The 20,799-nt window shown below is 41.2% G+C and overlaps 3 protein-coding genes across 5 annotated transcripts; 1 reads left to right on the top strand and 2 right to left on the bottom strand.

Annotated features, from left to right (window-relative positions):
* Positions 1–1,216: 1,216 nt before the first annotated feature.
* LOC105561604 (FAS-associated factor 1) lies at positions 1,217–5,099 on the top strand. 2 transcript variants are annotated; one of them, XM_012011716.1, is made up of 12 exons: positions 1,217–1,412; positions 1,852–1,920; positions 1,996–2,287; positions 2,369–2,546; positions 2,619–2,895; positions 2,977–3,112; positions 3,210–3,355; positions 3,430–3,584; positions 3,662–3,857; positions 3,980–4,083; positions 4,207–4,519; positions 4,712–5,099. In XM_012011716.1, the coding sequence occupies exons 1-12, from the start codon at positions 1,374–1,376 to the stop codon at positions 4,790–4,792; spliced, it is 1,986 nt and encodes a 661-aa protein (XP_011867106.1). In that variant the 5' UTR covers positions 1,217–1,373; the 3' UTR covers positions 4,793–5,099. The 2 variants fall into 2 exon arrangements, with proteins under 2 accessions (XP_011867106.1, XP_011867105.1); XM_012011715.1 differs by having other exon boundaries at positions 2,974–3,112.
* LOC105561605 (superkiller viralicidic activity 2-like 2) lies at positions 5,092–10,414 on the bottom strand. The gene is made up of 10 exons (XM_012011717.1): positions 10,231–10,414; positions 10,043–10,144; positions 8,940–9,182; positions 8,640–8,847; positions 8,070–8,336; positions 7,011–7,842; positions 6,755–6,927; positions 6,241–6,672; positions 5,564–6,101; positions 5,092–5,469 (listed from the first exon to the last, which is right to left on the bottom strand). The coding sequence occupies exons 1-10, from the start codon at positions 10,305–10,307 to the stop codon at positions 5,312–5,314; spliced, it is 3,030 nt and encodes a 1,009-aa protein (XP_011867107.1). The 5' UTR covers positions 10,308–10,414; the 3' UTR covers positions 5,092–5,311.
* Positions 10,415–14,032: 3,618 nt separating this feature from the next.
* Positions 14,033–20,344, bottom strand: LOC105561603 (phospholipase D2). Of its 2 annotated transcripts, XM_012011713.1 has the most exons (15): positions 20,060–20,344; positions 19,475–19,663; positions 18,844–19,204; positions 18,641–18,761; positions 18,137–18,560; positions 17,828–18,063; positions 17,188–17,455; positions 16,962–17,121; positions 16,642–16,893; positions 16,306–16,561; positions 16,005–16,225; positions 15,696–15,932; positions 15,293–15,533; positions 14,647–14,976; positions 14,033–14,576 (listed from the first exon to the last, which is right to left on the bottom strand). In XM_012011713.1, the coding sequence occupies exons 2-15, from the start codon at positions 19,647–19,649 to the stop codon at positions 14,475–14,477; spliced, it is 3,384 nt and encodes a 1,127-aa protein (XP_011867103.1). In that variant the 5' UTR covers positions 19,650–19,663; positions 20,060–20,344; the 3' UTR covers positions 14,033–14,474. The 2 variants fall into 2 exon arrangements, with proteins under 2 accessions (XP_011867103.1, XP_011867104.1); XM_012011714.1 differs by lacking the exon at positions 20,060–20,344 and having other exon boundaries at positions 18,844–18,948; positions 19,475–19,547.
* Positions 20,345–20,799: the final 455 nt, after the last annotated feature.

Raw genomic sequence — 20,799 nt, 5'->3', positions numbered from 1 at the left:
CTTACGTTGTAAGTTAAATTGCGACACGTGTTCCACGATTGTCTCCTGCGCTTACATTCGGATTCCTTCATTTCACGAATGATCCACTCGACATTCCGCTTCATAATTTTCCTAGTAACAGCGCACGCTTTCGCCGGCAGAGTTTTAACGGGAAACTTACATACTAGACTGACGAATCTGCATTTCATCACCACGGCGTTGTACAAGTCCCTCTTAACTGTACAGAGTTTGCCTAGGCACGACTTGCACTTGACCGACACGAGCGTGGAGTAAAATTCATCTCTGTTCATGTGTACAAATTTCATTAGTTCCAGCAAGACGCCAGTGTCGAGCAAACTCTCGAGCGTGCTCTTGTCGGTGTCCAATTGTCCACGCGCTATAACCTAAAAAGTACAAGTACATGCTGTATGAATTTTTGTATTATTGTATATATTAAAAATGCAAATGATAATAAATTGATAATCTATACTTACGTATGTATTATCAATGTTCTCTAATAATCTCTCTCAGAGATAAACCTGAGAGCCACGCCGGCGTTTCACTCGATGATGAACGCGGCCGTTACGAGATCTAACTGGTGACATCTTTCGGATGTCGGATTGCAATACAATCGAAAGATATCTTCTGGACAACTTTCATAGGGATATTTTAGATAACAATAAATTGATAACTTTTTGATGTTTTAAAATAGATATCTATCAGATCAACTAATATGATAACTTTCAGATAACAGTCTTTTTCTTTGTTAAGATATCATAAAAAAGACACCTTTAAGACAACAGTAAATAGATATCAATTTTAAGACATACATTGGTTATCTTATAGTAAAATCCTAAAGGCAACCTTAAAACGATAACTTATAGGCACCAAATGGGCATTAGTGCTACCTGGGTAATTTCCTACATTGCACGCGAAGAATCGCGTTATGTCTCGTTGATCTTGAAAAATGTTTCATTTGCCATTTCGAGCTACGAGGAATCTTATATTTTACTATTATTTCCTCGTATAATCATTTATTATAGCAACAGCAATTTTTATACAAATAAACCCGTCAAACTGAATCTCTTTTTTCTATCAGCAAGCTGACAGTGGGCAGATACTGAACTGCCTTTGAACTGTTTTCGAAAAGCGCGCCATAATTGCCCGGAAAATGGCGGACGGTGTCTCTCACGCTCGAGGGACCCTAGGTTGACAGGCGCGCGACGGGACGCCGAGTGTACGTTACATGAAAATTTCGTGGCTGAAGACGTCAATGGCTCGCGGTTGTTGTTCATATTATTTGTAATAGCTTTAAGATAATAGAACGCGAGAGAGTATCGCGAAGCTCGGACGAAGAGACCGTTTTGCAATCCTCGTGTCGGAATATCACTGCAATGGCTGAAAATCGGGACGCGATACTGGCTGACTTTCAGGTAAACCCAGCTGTGGCCTCGCGAGGCTTCTCGCACGCGCAGCGCAAAATGCGTGGCTCTTAGGTTATGGACGTTACGTGCCGAGATGACATTGGCAATAATTCGAGGCGTTCGTAGGCGAGAGCCCGCGCCGGGAGGTCGCCCGGGAATCGGCTTTCCCCGCGACGATCGGGAGGTTAATCGGCCCTTCCGAGCGCGCGCGACCCGTGCGCGTCGAGTCGCGCTGACAAGATGAACCTGCGAAAATTCGCCAGCGAACCCCCGTCGACTCCTTTGTCATGTCCGTCCCGCAGGTCTTTGTTTTAAAATTCGAAAAATTTCCCGACGAGGAATCGCTGACGTGTCCTCGCACGGATACACCGCCGCGACTTTTCGCGGCGCGTCTCGCCTCCCCTTGTCCGCGCGTGTGCGCATCCTTTCAAGTGTAAATTATTTTCAGGCGTGCACCGGAATCGACGATTTCGGGGAAGCTATTTTATATTTGGAGGCAACGAATTGGGACTTGCTGGTAAATAAATGAACACAATGACGTGGTTACAGCGATTGCGCTTTAGGCTCTAATGCCTCGCTCTTCTTCGTTCAGGCGGCGATAAACAAGGCCATGCCCCAGACTACGCAGCAGCTGCCGTCTGAAATGACTCCGGACATAGAAATGGTGGAGGAGATCAAAGTGACGCCGCGCTCGTCCACGTCGAAGCCGCAGACGGTGCAGAACTCGAAAAAGGTCGCGGCAGCCGCGAAAGCAGACGTGGTAGAGAATGCAAAACCTGGGACGAGTAGACCTAAAAGTTGCATGAAAAATAGAACGCTCACATTCCACATTACCTATCTCGAAAACGTTCATAAAATCAATTTGTCCGAGTTGTCCACTTTGAGTAAGTGCGCCTCTTGTCCGAGTATTGATTTATGCGAGTTACAGTGTGTCGAGTTACAGGAATACACGATTCCGTTTACAGGGGAGCTCAAGGAAGCCGTATGGTGTAAAACGAGCGTAGCGCCCTGCCAACAGAATCTTCACGGGTGGAAGAAGGAGCCCGGGACACCGAACACGGTGCTACAAACGTTAGATCTGCCTAGAGAAAATACACTGTACCTATCGCTATTGTCGCAGGATGGCGACGTGGCTAATGAGACGTGAGTTTGTAGAATTGTGTCGATGCAATTTTTACGCATCTCGCTAATCCCCCGCCCGTTTCTCCGCTGCAGCGTAAGTCTGTCGGATCGTATGAGCCAGACCTACACGTTGAACGTGAAGGACGAGGTGCATAATAAAACGTACAAGCTGAAGTTCCCTGGCACGCGTACCGTGTTGGAAGTAAAAACGGACATCTACTCGTTAATAGATGTGCCCGTGCGAAATCAGCAGTGGAAGGGTTGGCCTAGCTCACTGAAGGACGATAATGTAATATTGGCACAAAGCGGCATATGCTATCCGGAGCACGATTTGTCTGTCGGAAAGCTTCCCGCGAAGGAAGAAAAGAAGGTGATGTCTCGTGAAATCGGTTCTTTGTCATTCGATAAGTTTGCGTATGAGATCATAATGATGTTCGTGCTATTTCAGAAGGTCGTAGATTTAATTGACAGCGACAGTTCCATAGACGAACCGGAGGATGTGGAAGAGTTCGACGTTCCGGAAGAGTTCACTGGCGACGATGATATTTTCATAGACGATGTTAAACCCACTAAAATTGAGCGTCTCAGTGAGTGCCTCGGAACATGGGGAAACTTACTTTTATTCAAGTGATGTAATAGACCGGTACTGCAATCGAATGAGATTTTGTTTTTCGTTGTAAACAGTGCCAGAAAATGTAGTGGACGAGGTGATGGGTACGTTACATTTCGCGGAGCAATTCGAGAAGCGATACGGACCGGCGCACCCGGAGTTCTTCACTGGTACATTCGAGGACGCCCTGAAGGAATCGTGTCTGAAGCCAGCGAAAGAGGTTTGTTCTGGACACCGAAGAGCGCGGCGAATCTTCAAGCTCGAACGAAAATATTGTCTTTTGTACTGTTGCAGAGAAAATTATTGGCTATATATTTGCACCACGATAACAGTGTGTTAGCAAACGTCTTTTGTACTCAACTGTTAGGTTTCGAAACGGTGCTTCAACTTCTTTCGGCAAATTTTATAGTATGGGGTTGGGACTTCACGCACGAATCTAACAAACAAAGGTGAAATTTAGGCAAATGCGCGATGTCAGAAATTTACATCGAAATTGCGCCCAGTTAAAGGTTCGTTTGATTCGCAGATTTTTGTATTCGATCACTCAAACCCTTGGTACTGTCGGTTCGTTGGCTGTATCGAGCATAGATGTTGACACCTTGCCAATTCTCATGATTATTATGAGATCTAGATCCAACACGGAGATATTTACTATCGTGCACGGCAATGTAGGTGTTAACGAGTTGCTAACGAATTTGGTACAAGCCGTCGATGTGTTCCAAGTAAGGAAGTACAGCTTTTATTTCACGCACGCGCGCACGCTATTATACACTTGAAAATTACAACTGCACGAGTGTAACTAGACTGGTGTATATAACTGTTTTTCTTTTTTTTACTGAAATAGGAGCAAAGACGAGCCGATATTGGTGTTGAAGAAGAGCGACAGGCTAGAGAAAGAGTCAAGCAAGAGCAAGACAAAGCGTATCAAGAAAGTTTGGCAGCCGATAGGTAATTAAGGAAATATATCTAAACTGTTGCTTGAAAGGAAAAACTATGCATTCGTACATTTATAATATACGATATAGGTGATTAACGTTAGAGAAAAAATGCAATGTTTGTATATGTTTTAAGAGCAAAGGACGAAGCGAAACAGATGCAGGAAGAGCTTGAGAAGAAACAGAAAGAACAGGCTGAAAACGAAAGATTAGCTGAATGGGCAAAGAAAGAGGCTCATAGGCAAGCTGTTGAATCTAGTTTACCACCCGAACCGCAACAAGGAGCGGGCGACGGCGTAATGAAAGTAAGAGTACGGCTTCCGGCAGGAAAATTCCTGGAACGTAAATTTCAATCGGATACACCGTTACAAACGCTCTTTAATTTCCTTATCGTGAAAGGTTATCCTACGGAGGAATATAAACTCCTATCTAGTTGGCCTCGAAGGGATGTAAGTAGATAATGTAAGCATTTAAGTTCTTATTATGTAGATATTTGTTTATGTGATTTTTTTACATCATATTTCCACTTTTTAAATAAAAACCGAAAAAGTCTGAAGCAAGCCGCTCGAGAATTTTTGTTTTACTTTACTGTGAAGTATCTGCGACACACGCTGATACATTAAACGTGTATCTTGTTTCAGTTAACATCTATGGATTCAAAGCTCACTTTGATGGAACTGAAATTCTGTCCCCAGGAAACAGTAATTTTAGAGGAACGATAAATAATAATACGTTGTAATTAAATTCAAATGTAGAAATTAAGTGTCGCGAATATTCTTCAAGAATGTATTTATTTAACAACTTCGAGATAGCGATTACCGAGTCCTGTTTATCTTGCGACTATACATTTTTACGCTGAATTCTTGTACGATAAAGTCGTATATCATGCACTCCGCGCGAATATATAATTTTTATTTTATAAAAAAAAAGAAAAAGTTCTTTCCATGCATACGTATGTTATATATTTTAAATTTTCAGGAATAAACTGTATTTCGAACGAATTGTATTTCGAATCGATTTCAAACAAAAGCTGCCTCTGTTTATTACAAACGTATACAACTGAGCTATGTAAATAACGGGCAATATAATGGAATTCATATAGGGATGTATAATTTAATAAGGACATATAAATTTATATACACACATATATATATGTATATTCGATATGTATGTATATATGTATGTATACCGAAAGCAAACTTTTTACTCTATGAAATTAATTTTATTCTTTTTTTCCCGCATTATAAATATAAGGACGCAGCAAACACGATATCCCGTTTTATAAGTTTGATCGCCTCGCTAAATTTATTTTCTAGGTCTGTATTTCCAATTCCCTTTGCAGCTTGGCATAATTGTCGAAGCACCTCCTCTAAGCGTCGCATACACCTGATGATAGATCCTGCAATGTGTTTTATGCATATACATATATGTCACAGAAGAATGCTTCAGTTTATCGTCATCGTAGCAACGAGATATGCTAATATATACATTACCTTCAAATATGTCTGTCATTTTGCAAATTTGTAAGAACGTTGCGCCTTTACACCAAGCGTATATAACGTCCATTAAATACGGTTTAAATCTGTCGACATACGTATCCTCGTCTAATTCCAGACTGGCCTCTGTCGATACCTTTGCTATTCTTCGAGCCAAGTCTTGCATCTGCCTGAGCGGGCCGCTTAATTCCTCTGTACTTTTCGGCATTTCGTTCGACTTCTCGTCGCATACAAAACAGCTGATCAACGCCACCATTTGTGGCACGCTCAAAGCATTAAAGAGACCATTAAAAATCATCTCGGTCATCAACAGCTCATCGGCACCGTTCAACTCGCAAGCCACACGTCCTTTTAATTCTATAACGTCCGCCGATGTGCAGTACGCCATTCTCCTTAAAACTCGCTTCCTACATTTCAGTTCGTCCATTTGAAGTAACGATTTGGCCTGCTTGAATTCCTCCTTGGCTTGCTTGAGCTGAGTAGCCAATTCTTCCTTGTGCAAAAATTGTTCGTACAACACATTTACATTGGGGTCCTATAAAAAGACAGATTAGGACAAAAGCTCAAGTTAGCTGAAAAATTGAATTTTATGGAGAATGTATTTGAAAGGTACTTTGAATATAAATATTTCAAGTACACGCACATACTGCCGCGACAAGAAAATTGGCTCTTACCTTATGCAAAGAATGTGCATATAATCTCGCCTCTAATGCTTCAATTTTTTTTACAACATCTTTAAAGGCCTGGTCCTCTATATGCATGTCTGTAATAGGATTAAGCAACGGTGGACCGTCTGAGAATCTCTTTTTCACTTCTCGTATCGTTTTCAGTACACTCTTCCTATTATCAGGCGGTCTAAGGTCTTTTGGATAATATAATCTGAGTGAACTGATTTGCGAAATTAAATTATGCATAACAGGAACTACTTCTATTTCGCCTTCTTCACCCTCGCGACATGGAATTGGATTGCCTTCTTTAGATTCTTTCGATAAGTGAAGTAAAATGTCAATGACAATAACAGTCTTGTCCTTTACGGGATTTTTCGGATTTTTCTTCTTAAAATTCACTACGATACCCCAATCGAACGTTTCGTTATCATTTTTCACCTACAATAATGTAACACGAAATGAATTTTGCTAAAAATTCTGCCGGCGGATGGCTTATGTTAAATTTATGTTAAATACGTACTTTTACTAATCTTCCAGGCTGTAGAAACGGAAGCAAGTACTCCGGTCGTGTTAGAAACGATTGAAACTGCCCGCTGAGCCGATTGAGTTGTTCGCGTATGTCATGATATGAAGAAATCTCGTCGTACCTCTCTACATTTACAGTATTGTAAGCGGTACTTAATTCCTTCACCTCTGAAAGCGCAATCAAGATTAACAATTCACTCTTCAATCCTTTACTGCTACTGACGTCACGCTGAGCGGCAATCATGACTTACTATTGTACAAAACTGGAATACCAGCTTGATTTTGAAACTGGAAGAAGCTTCTTTCCAACATGTACTCTGGATTGATCTCTTCTACTCGTAAAAGATTAAGAACCATATTGTAGGTCAAGTGAAATGCGGAGTTGATTGGATCCGGTTTTCCTTGAACGATGGCTTTACCAACGACGGGACTCACTTGCTCGTCTATCATCAATATGACAATTCCTTTGTCGTCGAGACCTCTTCTGCCGGCGCGACCGGACATCTGGATATATTCACCCGACGTGATCCAACGGAAGTCCTTGCCATCGAATTTACGTGGTGCTGTAAACAGGACTGTCCGTGCTGGCATATTTAAGCCCATTGCAAATGTTTCGGTGGCGAAAAGCGCTTTGATCAGACCCTCGCCGAATAATATCTCGACTGTCTCCTTCAGTATTGGCAGGAGTCCACCGTGATGGATTCCTATTCCGCGCCGCAAAAGCGGCAACAGGTTTGTAACTTGCGGTAGCTTTTTGTCCTCGTCGTTGAGAACGTCTACCGCGTTGTTGAAGACCTCATCCACCAGCTTTTTCTCCTCTAACGTGTTTAAATCCAGCTTGGCCATTTGCATCGCGTAAACCTCGCAATCTTTTTTCGAAAAGCTGAAGATTATCACGGGCGCGAAGTTTCTTTCCATGATCATTTTCACCATCTTGAAGATATTCGTTTGTCCGCTGTTTGTAGCGCGTAGACCACCTTTACGTCCTTTCGTGTCGCCTTTAGCCGCGTCGCCCGTGTTCTGCAGGCCTGCCATGGCTCTGTTAAAATTTTCCTCTCTGAACTGACCGGTCTCGTCGACAACCTGTTTTACAGTATACAGATTCAGTGTACGGACAGATACATTGACATACAAAACGGACCGAGTGTAAAGCTAATATTACATTTGTCGTGCGACAAATTTTTCAAGCATGTCGATTGGCTGCAGAATAGAAAAGTTCTCGAGTATCTAGAATTTTTCTAGCTTGTAGCCAATCAGTACGTTTCTCTTTAATCGAGCGGCACAATTTTTCATTACAGATCACCACTGACCAGATGTATACCGTCACCACCAACTGGAAAGATATAATGTTGTAGCGGAGTAGGCCTGTAGTCCGTCGACACCACGTGGCAGGGTTGATTGTGCAAATGCGCCACCCACTCGGCGAATTGTCGTGCGTTTGGTATAGTAGCGGAAAGAAATACGTAGTGCACATTGTCCGGTAACAGTATAAGCGTCTCCTCCCATACCACGCCTCTCTCTTTGTCGCGCATGTAATGAATCTCGTCGAAAATCACCCAACCAACCTCGCGCATCACCTATGCAACAAGTATTATATAGATTTTTTATTTTTCTCCCTGTACAGGATGTTTCGCGTCAACCGTCAATAATCTTTGGCTGAATAAACATCGATCTTGTTGGCGAAATAATTGACCACCGAGCATTAACGTCATATTTGTGAGAAAGATATGTAAGTATATTTGTTATTAATTTTATATTAGCTATCTAGATACGGTGTACAATCTATACAGCTTGCGTACGCTCTCTATAAAATAAAATGATAAAACTTTTCTAGAACAAAGTAGTAAAATAATAAAACAATAAAAGAAAATTAAACAAACCTCTGAACCTCTGTAGAGCATATTTCGCAAAATCTCAGTAGTCATAATTAGTACACTCGCTGTCGGATTAATAGTAACATCGCCCGTTACTAAACCAACATCCTTAAATTCCTCATGAAATTCTCTGTATTTCTGATTGCTCAGCGCTTTGATCGGAGTAGTGTATATTACTCTCTGCTTATCACGGAGCGAACACGCGATCGCATATCTGTGTGAGACATACAAGATGGTGGCACGAAACTTTAATGAAAGTGTTGGTCAGGAGAAGCACTCTCTGATGATAAAATGCGAGACACTTACTCGGCAACGACGGTTTTGCCAGCCGACGTGTGCGCGGAGACAAGAACCGACTGGTTGTTCTCGATGCATAAAATTGCCTCCTTTTGAAATGGATCGAGTATAAATTTGTACTCCTTGGCCCGCTTGCCCTGACTGTGCTCCAAAGGTACGTAATCCTGATCGGGAGGGATAGCAATCTCGTGCATACAGGATTCTACAGCTTCTACCGTATGCACTTTTATACGGCACGCCACCTCCTCTATACTGAAGAAATAATGCGGTTACGTCGCATCTCGTTTCTACGCCCGCTGACCACCGGGCGTCAGTTACGCTGCATTTGTGTTACTATATAATTTCTCACTCAACAATGTAGATGTGATATAACACGTGTGTTGTATTACATTGTTGAGTGACAAATTCTAACGTAAATGCAATGCAATTGATGCTCGATGTTCACTGGGCAGCATAGTTATAAAATAAATAAAGACGTGCACGCAGACGTAGCGAGTTGCTAATACTTGAAATCAGGATTGGGTAGTGTCTAGTTAAAGAGATAAGAGTCAAGTTAAAAAGTTAAATAATTTTAACTTAACTTAGTTTTAATTTAGCTCTCTCTTAGGCCCGGTTTTTCATTTTCCGGTTGATTGTTAACCGGAGGTTAATCGACTCTCTGTCTCTGTTTAGATACTAATATAAAGAAAGATAGAGAGTCGACTAACTTGCGGTTAACAATTAACCAGAAGTTAGTCGACCCTGCATCTTTTTCTAATGTTATTATCTGAGAAGAGACAGAGAGTCGAGACTACCATCTGGCTAACAATTGACCAGAAAGTGAAAAACCGGACCTTAAAGTTAGCGATGCCACGAACAAAGGCCTGCCAGCTCTAAAATGTACTGTGTACGTGTACCATAGATCTTCTTTAACTTCTAACTCTTCAAGTTCTTTTTTATTATTAACTCAACTTTTGATTCAATCAATTGTATTACGGATAAACTTGTACCTTAACTAAGTTAAAAAAAAAGACAACTTACCCAACCTTGCTTAGAATATTAGATTGATAATATTAATAAAAATAATTGTTTATTTGTACGCTCTGAATGATCGACACAATGCAAGGCTTTACTTGATATCATCCAAGACAGGCTCGTGTCGCAACTTTTTGACAGCCAACTTGTCATCGTCCGCGTCGAGTTGTCTCTTCACCCCTGCCTCCGGCTCGATCTTCCTGCACACGTTTGAACAAGTGAGCTTCCGATGGAGGTTAACTCAAGAAATCGGGCTACGTCCCGCGTTAAGAAACGCCGCACTTACTGTGGAATCTCCGGTATCTCCTCGTCGTCGCCGTGCTCATCGAAAACGTCGAACAACTCGTCGGTAAAATTCGCCATTGTCTAATATTCCCTTAAAAATATTCCTATTATCTCAACAAAACGGCACGTCTACCCACGTTCGTGTCGTTGCTAACCACAGAGAGAGGAGAGGCCTGAGAGCGGCCACGGCCGGGATTTAGAGGCGATTCTCGGATGCGAGACGCCCTCTGTGGAACATTAGAAAACGTGGACATGAAACGTGGCCGATAAAACAGAGCTATTGATTTTCCGTTACGTGGGCGAACGGACCAACTGTAGAAGCCGCTTTTCCGCGATGCCGATTGGTTTTCTCGAAGCGCGGTGTGCTTCGCTTCTAGTCTTTTAGATTCATTGTATACATCAATTATTGAGGTAAAATCTCGAATCTTGGTAATTAGAATTTAAGCAGTTTAAGTAACAACGACTTTTGTTACGAAACATAGTCTCGATTGAACAGAATTGATCGTTAATTTAATCAACACCAATAAGTCCGCGGAGTAATACACAAAACGTAGTAACAGTCACGGAACAAAGTAACGTAAATTATTAAGTACGGAATTTTCTGTTTCGTAGGCGGGTCAACGAATTCTCAACGTTTTTTTGTTGTTTTTCACTCGGCGCGGTATCGTACGACGTTACGCGGGCCAATGTTTACCTTCAGTTCGGCGCGTCTCTCACTCGCTCGCCGAACGTCGAGCCGGCAGGCAGCAGCGAGAGTCGCTCCGTGCGTCGTATTACTTTTGCGTTATCGGTTTCCAGGACTCGATCGCGATGGATGCAGGGATAAAACGCTATTGATTTGCACACCTTTATCAGCAACAAGTAACGTACCTTGATTAATTACGAAGTTTCTACAATTAACTTGTAACGAGAAACGAATTGCGTGTCGAGGCGACGGCTCTTTATCAACGTCTTTCACGAGACTAACTCGTCTAAAATATGAGCGTAAACCGTGGTATTCTGTCGCGGTTACGTCTCGTTTACGCGCCGCGCTATTAATTATCTATCGATTCCGTGTAATCTGTTACATTTTCGGGGAAAAAGAGAGAAATTTGTGCGACTTCGGCGTTCGCCCTGTAATTCGCTCTGTCGTTCTTCGCAACTCGTACGGGCAGGAAATACAGAGAGTCGCTTATTGCGCGTCGTTACATTAAACGATCCCGATTAACTGTTGCGATTAATAACTACTGTTTATCGCTGGAAATTTTGTTCGCACAACTTATCTCGCGGATTGGATTGAATGACAAAGATTGTAAAATATCGTTTCGTTGCGGACTAATAACTATATTACAATTCTTTACCGCAGATTATGCCTCCGGTGCTCGCGTTGCGTTTTATATCGTCAATTCAAGAGTGTTTTATCCATTGTCCTTATTCTTCCGAATCAAAAGTGCAAATTGTTAGTTCGAGTAATTTGTATGACACGCGATACCCAGTGAGAAATGATTCGTCGATCGACGTCGAAACGACGTCGAATCGACATCGACACCGTCGAATTGACGTCGATTCGACATCATTTCGACGTCGATCGACGAATCATTTCTCACTGGGTATTTGTTAATAATATTTCGTGCGTTTCGCGGTATTTCACATCGCGTACGGGAGTGCCCGAAATTTCGCGCGATCGATGATTTTCGCGAGTGAGCGCGTGTGAGCGCAACAAGGAAATCTGAGAGGATGAGGAGGCCAAGGAGGCATCGGGCAACGGCGGAGAAATGGTGAGGTGTCTTACATCTTTATTTTATTTGCTACTTGTGCAGAATAACGCATCTGTTCTGTGTTTTTATTTTATTTATTCAAATGATTCGGACGAGGATTCGAATAAGTGTTAGAGACAAAACCATACGTATGAAAGTGAGTTCATATTTAGAAGGAAGACTTACAATTACTTCTTTACTATACAATTACTTCTTTGCATGTATAGAAATTCTTAAAAATAAACAATGCCCAACCGCATTGACATTTCTAGTTTTAATTAAATTGTGATCGGAAAATGGATGGAATGACATACACGCACACACATATGTTGCGTTTAAATTCATCAAATATATTTAATAAATGCATCATAAAATTTTACATATTCTATAACAATTTTTGTCAATTCTTCAAAATATCAATTGCACATATCACACGGGTGTCCAAACATTAGCAATTACGTTCTTCACGATAAGCGAAGAAAAACTCGGAAGATTGGCCACCAAGCGTACAGCGTTTCTCAATCTTTTTGGCTCCGCGATTCCTCACAATGTAAAAAAAAAAAGTAAAATTTGTACCCTGCGACCTCCCGGCAAAAATACCCAATAGGGTAGAGCGGGACTATTTCGCTCAGCTAGAGAAAGATTTGTATAATTTTATAAAATTATTATTTCGCGACCTCCAGATCGAGAAACGCTGCATTACATTATAAAATCTTATAGATATTATACTGGAAGACTGCAGAATAAGCATATCAACGGAGCCTTTTTTGAACTTACTCTCTAAAATTTGTGGAGTGAAAATACTGCCATGGAGTGAAATGTTTACTCCATTGGAGTTAATATTCACTCTGTTGGAGGAAATATTCGCGCCAATAGGGTGAACATTTCACTCCACGGCAGTATTTTCACTCCACAAATTTTAGAGAGTACACTTATATGTCTCACTTTTTAATTGTGTCAATCCGAAATAATTAATGTACCACATACGACAATCGAAAGGTCGTTTGAAATTATACGTGCTATCAAATGCATAATTTTATACAGTTGTTTCAAAGCTCAAGTTTCAAGTCTCAGCATTTGTAATGGTTGATTATGCGTTTGATTGCATACTTCATTAAGCTTTATTTATTATTGCATCGATAAAACTTTATATCATGATTATTATATATTATATAACTTTGTTAATTTGTTTTTATCCAACAACAGGCACAATTTGTAACATTAGAAAAATTAAGATGTTTGTTATAAATATAAGTATATCTTTTCCTCTCAATATTATATATTATAGAATTTATATGTTAAATATTATAACTGTATACAACAGATGGAATGTGGTTTTATGCTCTATAGCATAAAATAACATGTTATATTAATATTTTTCTCTAATATGTTTACACTAATTGTAAGAGCTCGTATTTTACATGGTGTCGTACAATTCTTTTTCGTTGCAAATTTATTGTGAGGAAATGCCCTTTCTCCACAGGTACACATTGGTTCTTAAATTACAAACGATGAAAAAGTGTAAAGATGTTATAAATAGAAGAATATATCTTTTATATCTCTTCTCTTTACAAATATCATTGTTTGGATAGACATTTCTCTAAGCAAATAGACATAATTTGTTTACTTGCTTATATCAACAGAGGTCTAAATCAATTGATATACATACAAGTGGTATAAATAAATGACAAAGTTATAATTGAATTTTGTTAGCTAATTAAGTATATTAACTTTGAGAATGCAACTTATTAAGTAGTAATGCCTATTATGTTTAAACAAAATAAGCTATGTTTGTTAAACAACAAATAGCTACAATTATTTATTTACTTATAGAAAGTTAATATATTATTTTTAGAATCTTTATATTATTAATATTAGAATTCTGGTTTCAAAATTTTAAAAACTTACTGATACGTTTAAAAAATAATTTTTGGTTAACATTTGACTCAATAAAAATAAAATTAATGTAACATTAAGTTTCACAAATATTAAATAAAAAATAATATATAATTAATCTTCATTATATTAAAATACTGTTAGAAAACTATATTTACAAAAAAAACATTATTTGAGGTATTAAGAATTATTGTATCTAAAATATTATGTCCTTATATTTTTAATTAGACATAAATCGCTTGCTCGGTGAAAATCCGACCAGCCGTTGTCATATCAGGCAAGAACAAACACATAAATAGGCAAAAATTTAAATTTATATCTCAAAGTAATAAAATCTATTTATCCTTCGTTTGTTCCTTAATATGAAAGCCCAGATAGCACAGTAAATTCGCAAAGTATTCTTCAAATTTTCTGCCTTTCTGAATTGTAATTCTTCAGGAATTCATAGAAGAATACAATAAGAATGATTGGAGAAATTACATGTACCATAATGAATTTTTTACGAATACTTTGAAACGAACTGATTGTAGCTTTGCGTTGCATAACAAACCGACAGAAATTTTTAACTTGTGCTCAGACGCAATGAATTTTCGAAGAAATTCATTCGGCAAACTTATGTCCACAACGCAGTCGGCATCATTCCTTCTACTGTTCCAGCCGCGGGTTTTAAGTCCTCATTGCATAAGAAATTTAATGGCAGGTCAACCAAGTGGCCCTTTAAACAATCATCCGTTTGATTTAAACAGTGAGGCTATGCACAAACATTTAAAGCACCGGACACATACCTTTATACTGTCTATCATTTCTTGTGCTAGTAACGGCTCAGAAATGGAGAGCGGTACTTTTTCTTGATATTGCTTCAGTATAGCGAAATTGACTACTTTATCCGTGGGAATACACTGAAATACTTCTTCATATATTTGCGTGTTTCGCTTGCTTCTAGCGCACCATACGTCCTTGTAGAATGATTTTATAATAGCGTCATCGATATTGACGTGCTCTTTAGTATTCAGCAGTCCCAGATGCTCGCGGAATAATTGTTTTCTCAAGGAAGAGGCAAATTTGCCACAAGAAAAGGGTATGTTATTCATGCGTCCATCCTCAAACTCCTGGTCCTGTTTGGCAAATATTACAATTGATCGATTTAAATTGATAAAAAAGATACAGAATTATAATAAAATTAACGATTTCTTGGATATTGCGCATAGAAATATTTTCATCATTTAGAGAAAACGACTAAATACCAACTATTTAAAGTTTATTCATCATTGAATGTTGCATTCATTTAATATATATCTTATCGCATTACATATTTATTTACAAAGTTACTCGCAAATGTTTTGCATAATTGCATAAAGAAGTCGATCGGTTGTACTCTGTTATATATTGAATACACAGACATAACACAGAGCAAATATGGTAAACACTCACATGAATTATTACAGCTATTTCGCTGTCTCTCGTAGCAACCATACTTCTGTCATTTATATTAGCTGACCCACAGATCACTGTGTTGTCATCTATTATCATAAGCTTACTGTGAACATAGATAAGCTCGGTTACCATCGTGCCGTTTAACATAGAATGAGTTCTCAAGCCGTGGAACGTGATGTACTCGCTGGGATCCTCTATACCTGCCTCCAACAGCTGAGTTAGAATAGCATCTTTTCCCCTGTTGTTTGGTCAGACAGAAAAAAATTTAGACATGCCGTCTTCTTTTCAATGTACCACTGAAAATCGCAGTGGTATACTTATAACTGTAAATCAGTGACTGTTCACTGTCTCCAGCGATAGTCCACTGATAATCCACTTAGAGAGTATACTTAATCGATACCTCGATATAGAATTATAATTCCAATGTGTTATCGCCCGTAATGCCGTCCCGCTTGGCCCTCCAACTTCTCCTTCAAAGCCGGGCAACAACGGCATTACGACAAACACCCTGAACACGGCGCCTTCCCTGTGCGCTCTCAGTATTCTTTTCAATAATGTCTCACCGATTCGATTCTTCACGCAACCTTTGTCCATGGAGGCAAGCGTTATGAAAAATTGATTTTCTATGTATATATATCTACAAGTTTATTCACGAATTAGCGAAATGTCACATGGAATTATGAAATGCACACGTGTACGAAATCCTTACCTCTCCGCTTCACTGATCGCCTGGATGTATGCCTCCTGTATACTCCGCTCCACAGTCTCTGAATCGAGGAAGCCCGCCGACCAAGAGCTCACCGAGCGTAGTACTTGACACCGGACGTTGTGCTTGCTTGCCTCTTTGATAAACGGAGCACAGCTCTTGCAATCTTCGTACGATTTCGGTAATAGATAAGGATAGCACCGATTCACATTTGCTTTTTCTAGCTACAAGTACTTTAGTGTCAGTGCTCATCACTTTTATTTGTGTATTTGAATTTACGATATGTTATCAAGGCACGTTATACCTTGGCGGCATTCCAACGTTGTATAAAATGCCTAGCCACATCTCTAGCGGCAGCGTTTTGCACCAAAACCCCTATGTCGTGCCAGGGCATCCTGGGGGTGGTGGTTCTATCTACCAGATCCTGATACGGCCTCTCGAGATCGTTAAAGTCTTTGACGATGAAATTTGTGTAGTCTTTACCGAGCCACAATTTTGTCGTGGGTGTTAAACTGCAGGCAAAATCCACCGTGTCCTCAGGTTCCGGTAGCGCAAGCTTACTAAATTAAGGAAAAATTGGGGTTTAGTTAGAGAACGAATATAAAGCGACGACGATGTCGAACGGGAACAGGATTCATACTTCACCGCGACATCATCGGCGTCCGCTTCGTGCGAAGTGTATACCATATTAATTAATTCGTGTCTCTTCACTCTCACGGTGTTCTTCATCTTATCGACGGTCGTTTTGGCGACGTCGAACAGATTCTTCCTTTGCATTTCGGGAGTGTTACACTTGACGCCGTCTCCCTTTTCTTGCAGCATAAAGAGTGCATTATCCGTTGACAACGTTGACAGTACCAAATCCTTTTGCGTCTTTTCGTCCATCATCGGCCTTTAAAGATAAATCAATCACGTTTACACTCTTAAGCTTAGTCTACATTCAACACCGATAACACTTACAACAAAGGCATGGATCTCGTGGTTGCCATAGCTATAGTGTTTGTTGCTATCGCTAATGGCAATAGCACATGTCTCTCTGTACAGCCCAGTACCTTTTTACTGCTAGTATTAGTCAGCTTATCTCTCGACGGAATGTAGATACTCGACTGGTGAATGGATTCTATTGTCAATGGTATCATTAGTTGGCGTAAAGAATAGATATTAAGAAGAACATTTATACATTTACCTAAGTCTGTCAATTTGTGTTCATTGTTGTCCCACCTGCCGTAACATAAATCGATGCCACCGAGAAATGCTAATGACTGATCAATGACTACGATCTTTTCGTGATGAGCCCAAAGAAACACGCCTGCCCTCGCGTGATCCGGATGTCTCAATACCTTTATGTTCTCAGGACATTGCTCCACAAGTCTCTGTTTGCTGTAGTAACTGTTTATGCCCAAAGCGACCTCAATCTCTTTATATATCAGTACAAATATCTTGACACCTTCACCCTACGCAAGAATATATCTATACAATGCACACTCTTGTATTCATTGATCATAAATAACAATTCCTCGTTACGATTAGTCAGTGGAGGAAAATCCTCTATTATGAGATAGTAGGCTTTCAACATTCAAATTCAATCACAAATCTTTTCTCGCAACAATTACACGATCTAACAATCAATTTTCCACTAAACAGATTTCCCTCCAAGGACAATAAATTCATAGTGGAACCGACAGACGATGCCTATTAATTTAGCGGAAACTCCGCTGTCTCGTAGGAGCCTGTCCCATGATAGGGGACTTTCCTCTACGTTTGTCATCATTTTAAATCAAACGCGACATTTGCATCTTAATAGAAATGTCATCAGCCGTACTCACTGCCTTTCTTTGTAAGATTTTATCCAGCCGCCAATAATCCCCACCGGGCGTTGGTCTTTTCATATGAATTTCTGGCGAGAGCCACCAATCCGCGATAAAAATCTCTTCCTTGGCGCTTTCCAATGCATCGGCCACAGCGGACATGTAATCGGCTCCGTCCACGAACCAAGTCGCGGATACGGACGAACGATACGGAGCAAACGAGTTATGCGGATTTGTTTGTATAAAATCTTTGCCTGCGTCAAAGTTAAATTAATCAGACTGTGGCACGGATACGCAGTATACACCTGGCACGTTCCGAGATCTCACCTTCCCTATTACTAACTTCTTGTATAAACTCCATCCACTCCTTAGCCTTGCGTTTTGTCCAACACTTGATAACTATGTGTCTACTCAGATTCGAAATCTGCATGCTGCTTCGCGAACCCGTGGTGTACACGCCCAGACTGATCCCAAAGCCGTTGTCCATCAAAATAACCGATCTTATTCTACCGTCCTGAGGATTGAGATACGCGACGAAGGTGTCCTTGACAACGAGATGCCTCTTCTGCCATTTGCCGCAAAGAGAGGTGCAGAGGTAACTGCACTTGAAGCAGAGCCCGCAATCCAACAGGCCGAAGTAACTGCACCTCGTTTTAGCGCCTGATCCGGTCCGCTTCAAAATCGTACCTTCCTTCCCCTTCATCCCCAGGTCGGCCACGAAGGACAACGGTGAGATATCCAAAAAATTTATCTGCAAACCAATGACGATGGGCAACGTCTCTCTCTCTCTCTCTCTTTACGGTTGATTGTCGTTGCTAAGAGTGTACTTACAGTTTCGGAATGTCGTCTGTAGATTTCTATGTTGAGTAAGTTACTTAGATAATCCTCCAGTTCCTTTCTCCTACGACTTAATTGCTCATAGGGCACCAGAATGTCAGGTTTATTGGGGAACCTGTAACAGTGTGATTATACGACTACACTTTTCCCGACTTACTTCGCCACGCAAATACGGCACGACTGTACCACTTTCATACCTCGGCAAAGCATTTCGTCTGCCCTTTCTCTCGCCCGCGGTTCTAAGATTCTTCATGCTGTTCCTCCTCTCCCTGTGGCTCTTTGTCGGGAAGGGTATGTTCAGGCTAGCGCGATATATTTTCAATTGATTATGCAGATACTGAATGTGCTTGTATCGCTTTTTAATGGTCCAGACAAAAGGTCCGTGTCTAAATTCTATGGTGTACAGATTCGGGTTCAGGGGATGCGTGGTCACGCTACGCTCGTTATCTATGATCTTTACGTGCACCTCCTCGCCGGGAATGAATACGTTGCGAGTTTGACTTTTGAACTTCGACGATGTGTTGTGTATAACGGTGAAAGGCATTACGCCAAGGGTTTCTAACAGAAGTAAGGAAGAAAGGAGAACATAAGATTGGTGGAAGAAACTATAAAATTAAATGTAAGAGTGCGCGAACGCAGCTTGGGGGGGGAGTGCCTGAGCTTTACAACGAATAAATTAGAAGAACAAATGGTGGGACAAGGCTCACGGGTTGTAAAAGTACGTAAACTCCATCAGTGACTGAAGTTACAGGGCAAGCTGAGCGGTATCAAGGTCGGAGGGAAACGGGCTGTCGAGGAACGTGCACACGACTCCCCAATATCCCCTACCTTTGCTGTCCGTGCACTCCGCCTCTCCTTTACGAACTTGTATCGTCTCCCCGTTTTCGTCGACCGTTATTTCTAATGACTCGGGTACCTCCAGAGCGTCGTCATATTCCGAATCCTGTGACATCGTGCGGCTTATGCTGCCACGTGGAGCAACCTCGACCATCTCAGTCGGCATCTTTGGCAAGTTTTCTGCAAGGAACCGTTATATCTCAATTTTCACACCAAATTCCCACACAGACTTATAACTTCTGGGCGTCAGAGGGGACCGAGGGATGTCGAGTGCGGTCTCGATTACTCCGAGCACGAGCGCCGGACGTCGGGGAACAGTACCGGCCGACTCGAGATCGAACATAGAAAAAGATAGCGAATCTCGTATATCGTCGCGTTGATAAAACACCCGATATCGGGCGTATTGCAAAAAATAGCAGATAAGACCCGCCGGGGAGGTAGAAAAAGAAAAGTTTCTTCCCTCCACTCCCCCGAAATTGCTCCCGAAGCGACGCTTCCTTCGAAGAGAAGCCACGTATACGCGATAATGCCGCGCTTATCGCGAATCACCCGATAAAAAGAAAATATAATATTCACCTCGCCTTACGCAGGACGCAGTTCTAGCCTAGACGCGTTCCGCCTGTCGAGCATCATCGACGGACGCGTACGCCGCCCGAGCACCCGCGCAACAATGCATCGTTTAACAGCTATCGCCCGCCTCTGGAGTAATCGCGCGCGCGTCAAGCGACGATGATCGCGACCGCCGCTGGCGCAGGATTAATGCCTATGTTACGCGATGATCCGTCACCACGCGACGCGACACGCGTTCACACGCGTTTACTCCGGTTTACTCATCGTTGATGACCGCATGGCCGACCACGCTTCTTCCGCCGACCGTAGGTACACGGAGTGTACCGTTAACGTTGCGATATCGCGCGTCCTTTCCCTCGCACCTCGCGCGTTCAAGGCGCACGTTCGGAAAAACGCCCGGTGGAAAAGGGAAAAATGGACTATCTGGTAGGAGACAACCGGGAATGACCAACCCGGTTTACGTTTTATTGCCGCGCGAGAGACGGAAAGATATTTCTCAAATCTGGACACGTAGAGGGAGAATAAAGAGAGGAAGAAGATTATACAGGAAGAAGAGAAGAGTTTTAATGAAGCTGTCACAACGCGCGTGAAAATTCATTACATTTTAAATAGGAATGTAGCCCATACAGCACAGAAAGTTAAAATAACGTTGCTGAAACGTTGCAATGTTGAAGTATAAATATCTTTCCTACGTTGGATCTAGGTTAATGTTTGCACATAAATTCTCTATATTGCTGCAACGTTAA

This window comes from Vollenhovia emeryi, unplaced genomic scaffold (assembly GCF_000949405.1).
Source record: "Vollenhovia emeryi isolate VEMERY1.0 unplaced genomic scaffold, V.emery_V1.0 DF939205.1, whole genome shotgun sequence".
Classification (NCBI taxonomy): Eukaryota; Metazoa; Arthropoda; class Insecta; order Hymenoptera; family Formicidae; genus Vollenhovia; species Vollenhovia emeryi.
The sequence above is the reverse complement of the archived record's forward strand: the minus strand, read 5'-3'. Positions and strand labels throughout refer to the sequence as shown.

Excerpts from the sequence above, each read along its gene's own strand:
- LOC105561604 (XM_012011715.1), top strand. The coding sequence starts at position 1,374 with ATGGCTGAAAATCGGGACGCGATACTGGCTGACTTTCAG. Across the intron at positions 2,288-2,368 it reads GTCCGAGTTGTCCACTTTGA|GGGAGCTCAAGGAAGCCGTA; the intron begins GTAAGTGCGCCT and ends TTCCGTTTACAG. Across the intron at positions 2,896-2,973 it reads CCGCGAAGGAAGAAAAGAAG|AAGGTCGTAGATTTAATTGA; the intron begins GTGATGTCTCGT and ends GTGCTATTTCAG.
- LOC105561605 (XM_012011717.1), bottom strand. The coding sequence starts at position 10,307 with ATGGCGAATTTTACCGACGAGTTGTTCGACGTTTTCGATGAGCACGGC. Across the intron at positions 7,843-8,069 it reads GTGGTGACGGTATACATCTG|GTTGTCGACGAGACCGGTCA; the intron begins GTCAGTGGTGAT and ends ACTGTAAAACAG. Across the intron at positions 6,102-6,240 it reads ATGCACATTCTTTGCATAAG|GACCCCAATGTAAATGTGTT; the intron begins GTAAGAGCCAAT and ends GTCTTTTTATAG.
- LOC105561603 (XM_012011713.1), bottom strand. The coding sequence starts at position 19,649 with ATGCCGACTGAGATGGTCGAGGTTGCTCCACGTGGCAGCATAAGCCGC. Across the intron at positions 18,561-18,640 it reads ACAGACGACATTCCGAAACT|ATAAATTTTTTGGATATCTC; the intron begins GTAAGTACACTC and ends ATTGGTTTGCAG. Across the intron at positions 17,456-17,827 it reads AAATCTTACAAAGAAAGGCA|GGTGAAGGTGTCAAGATATT; the intron begins GTGAGTACGGCT and ends ATTCTTGCGTAG.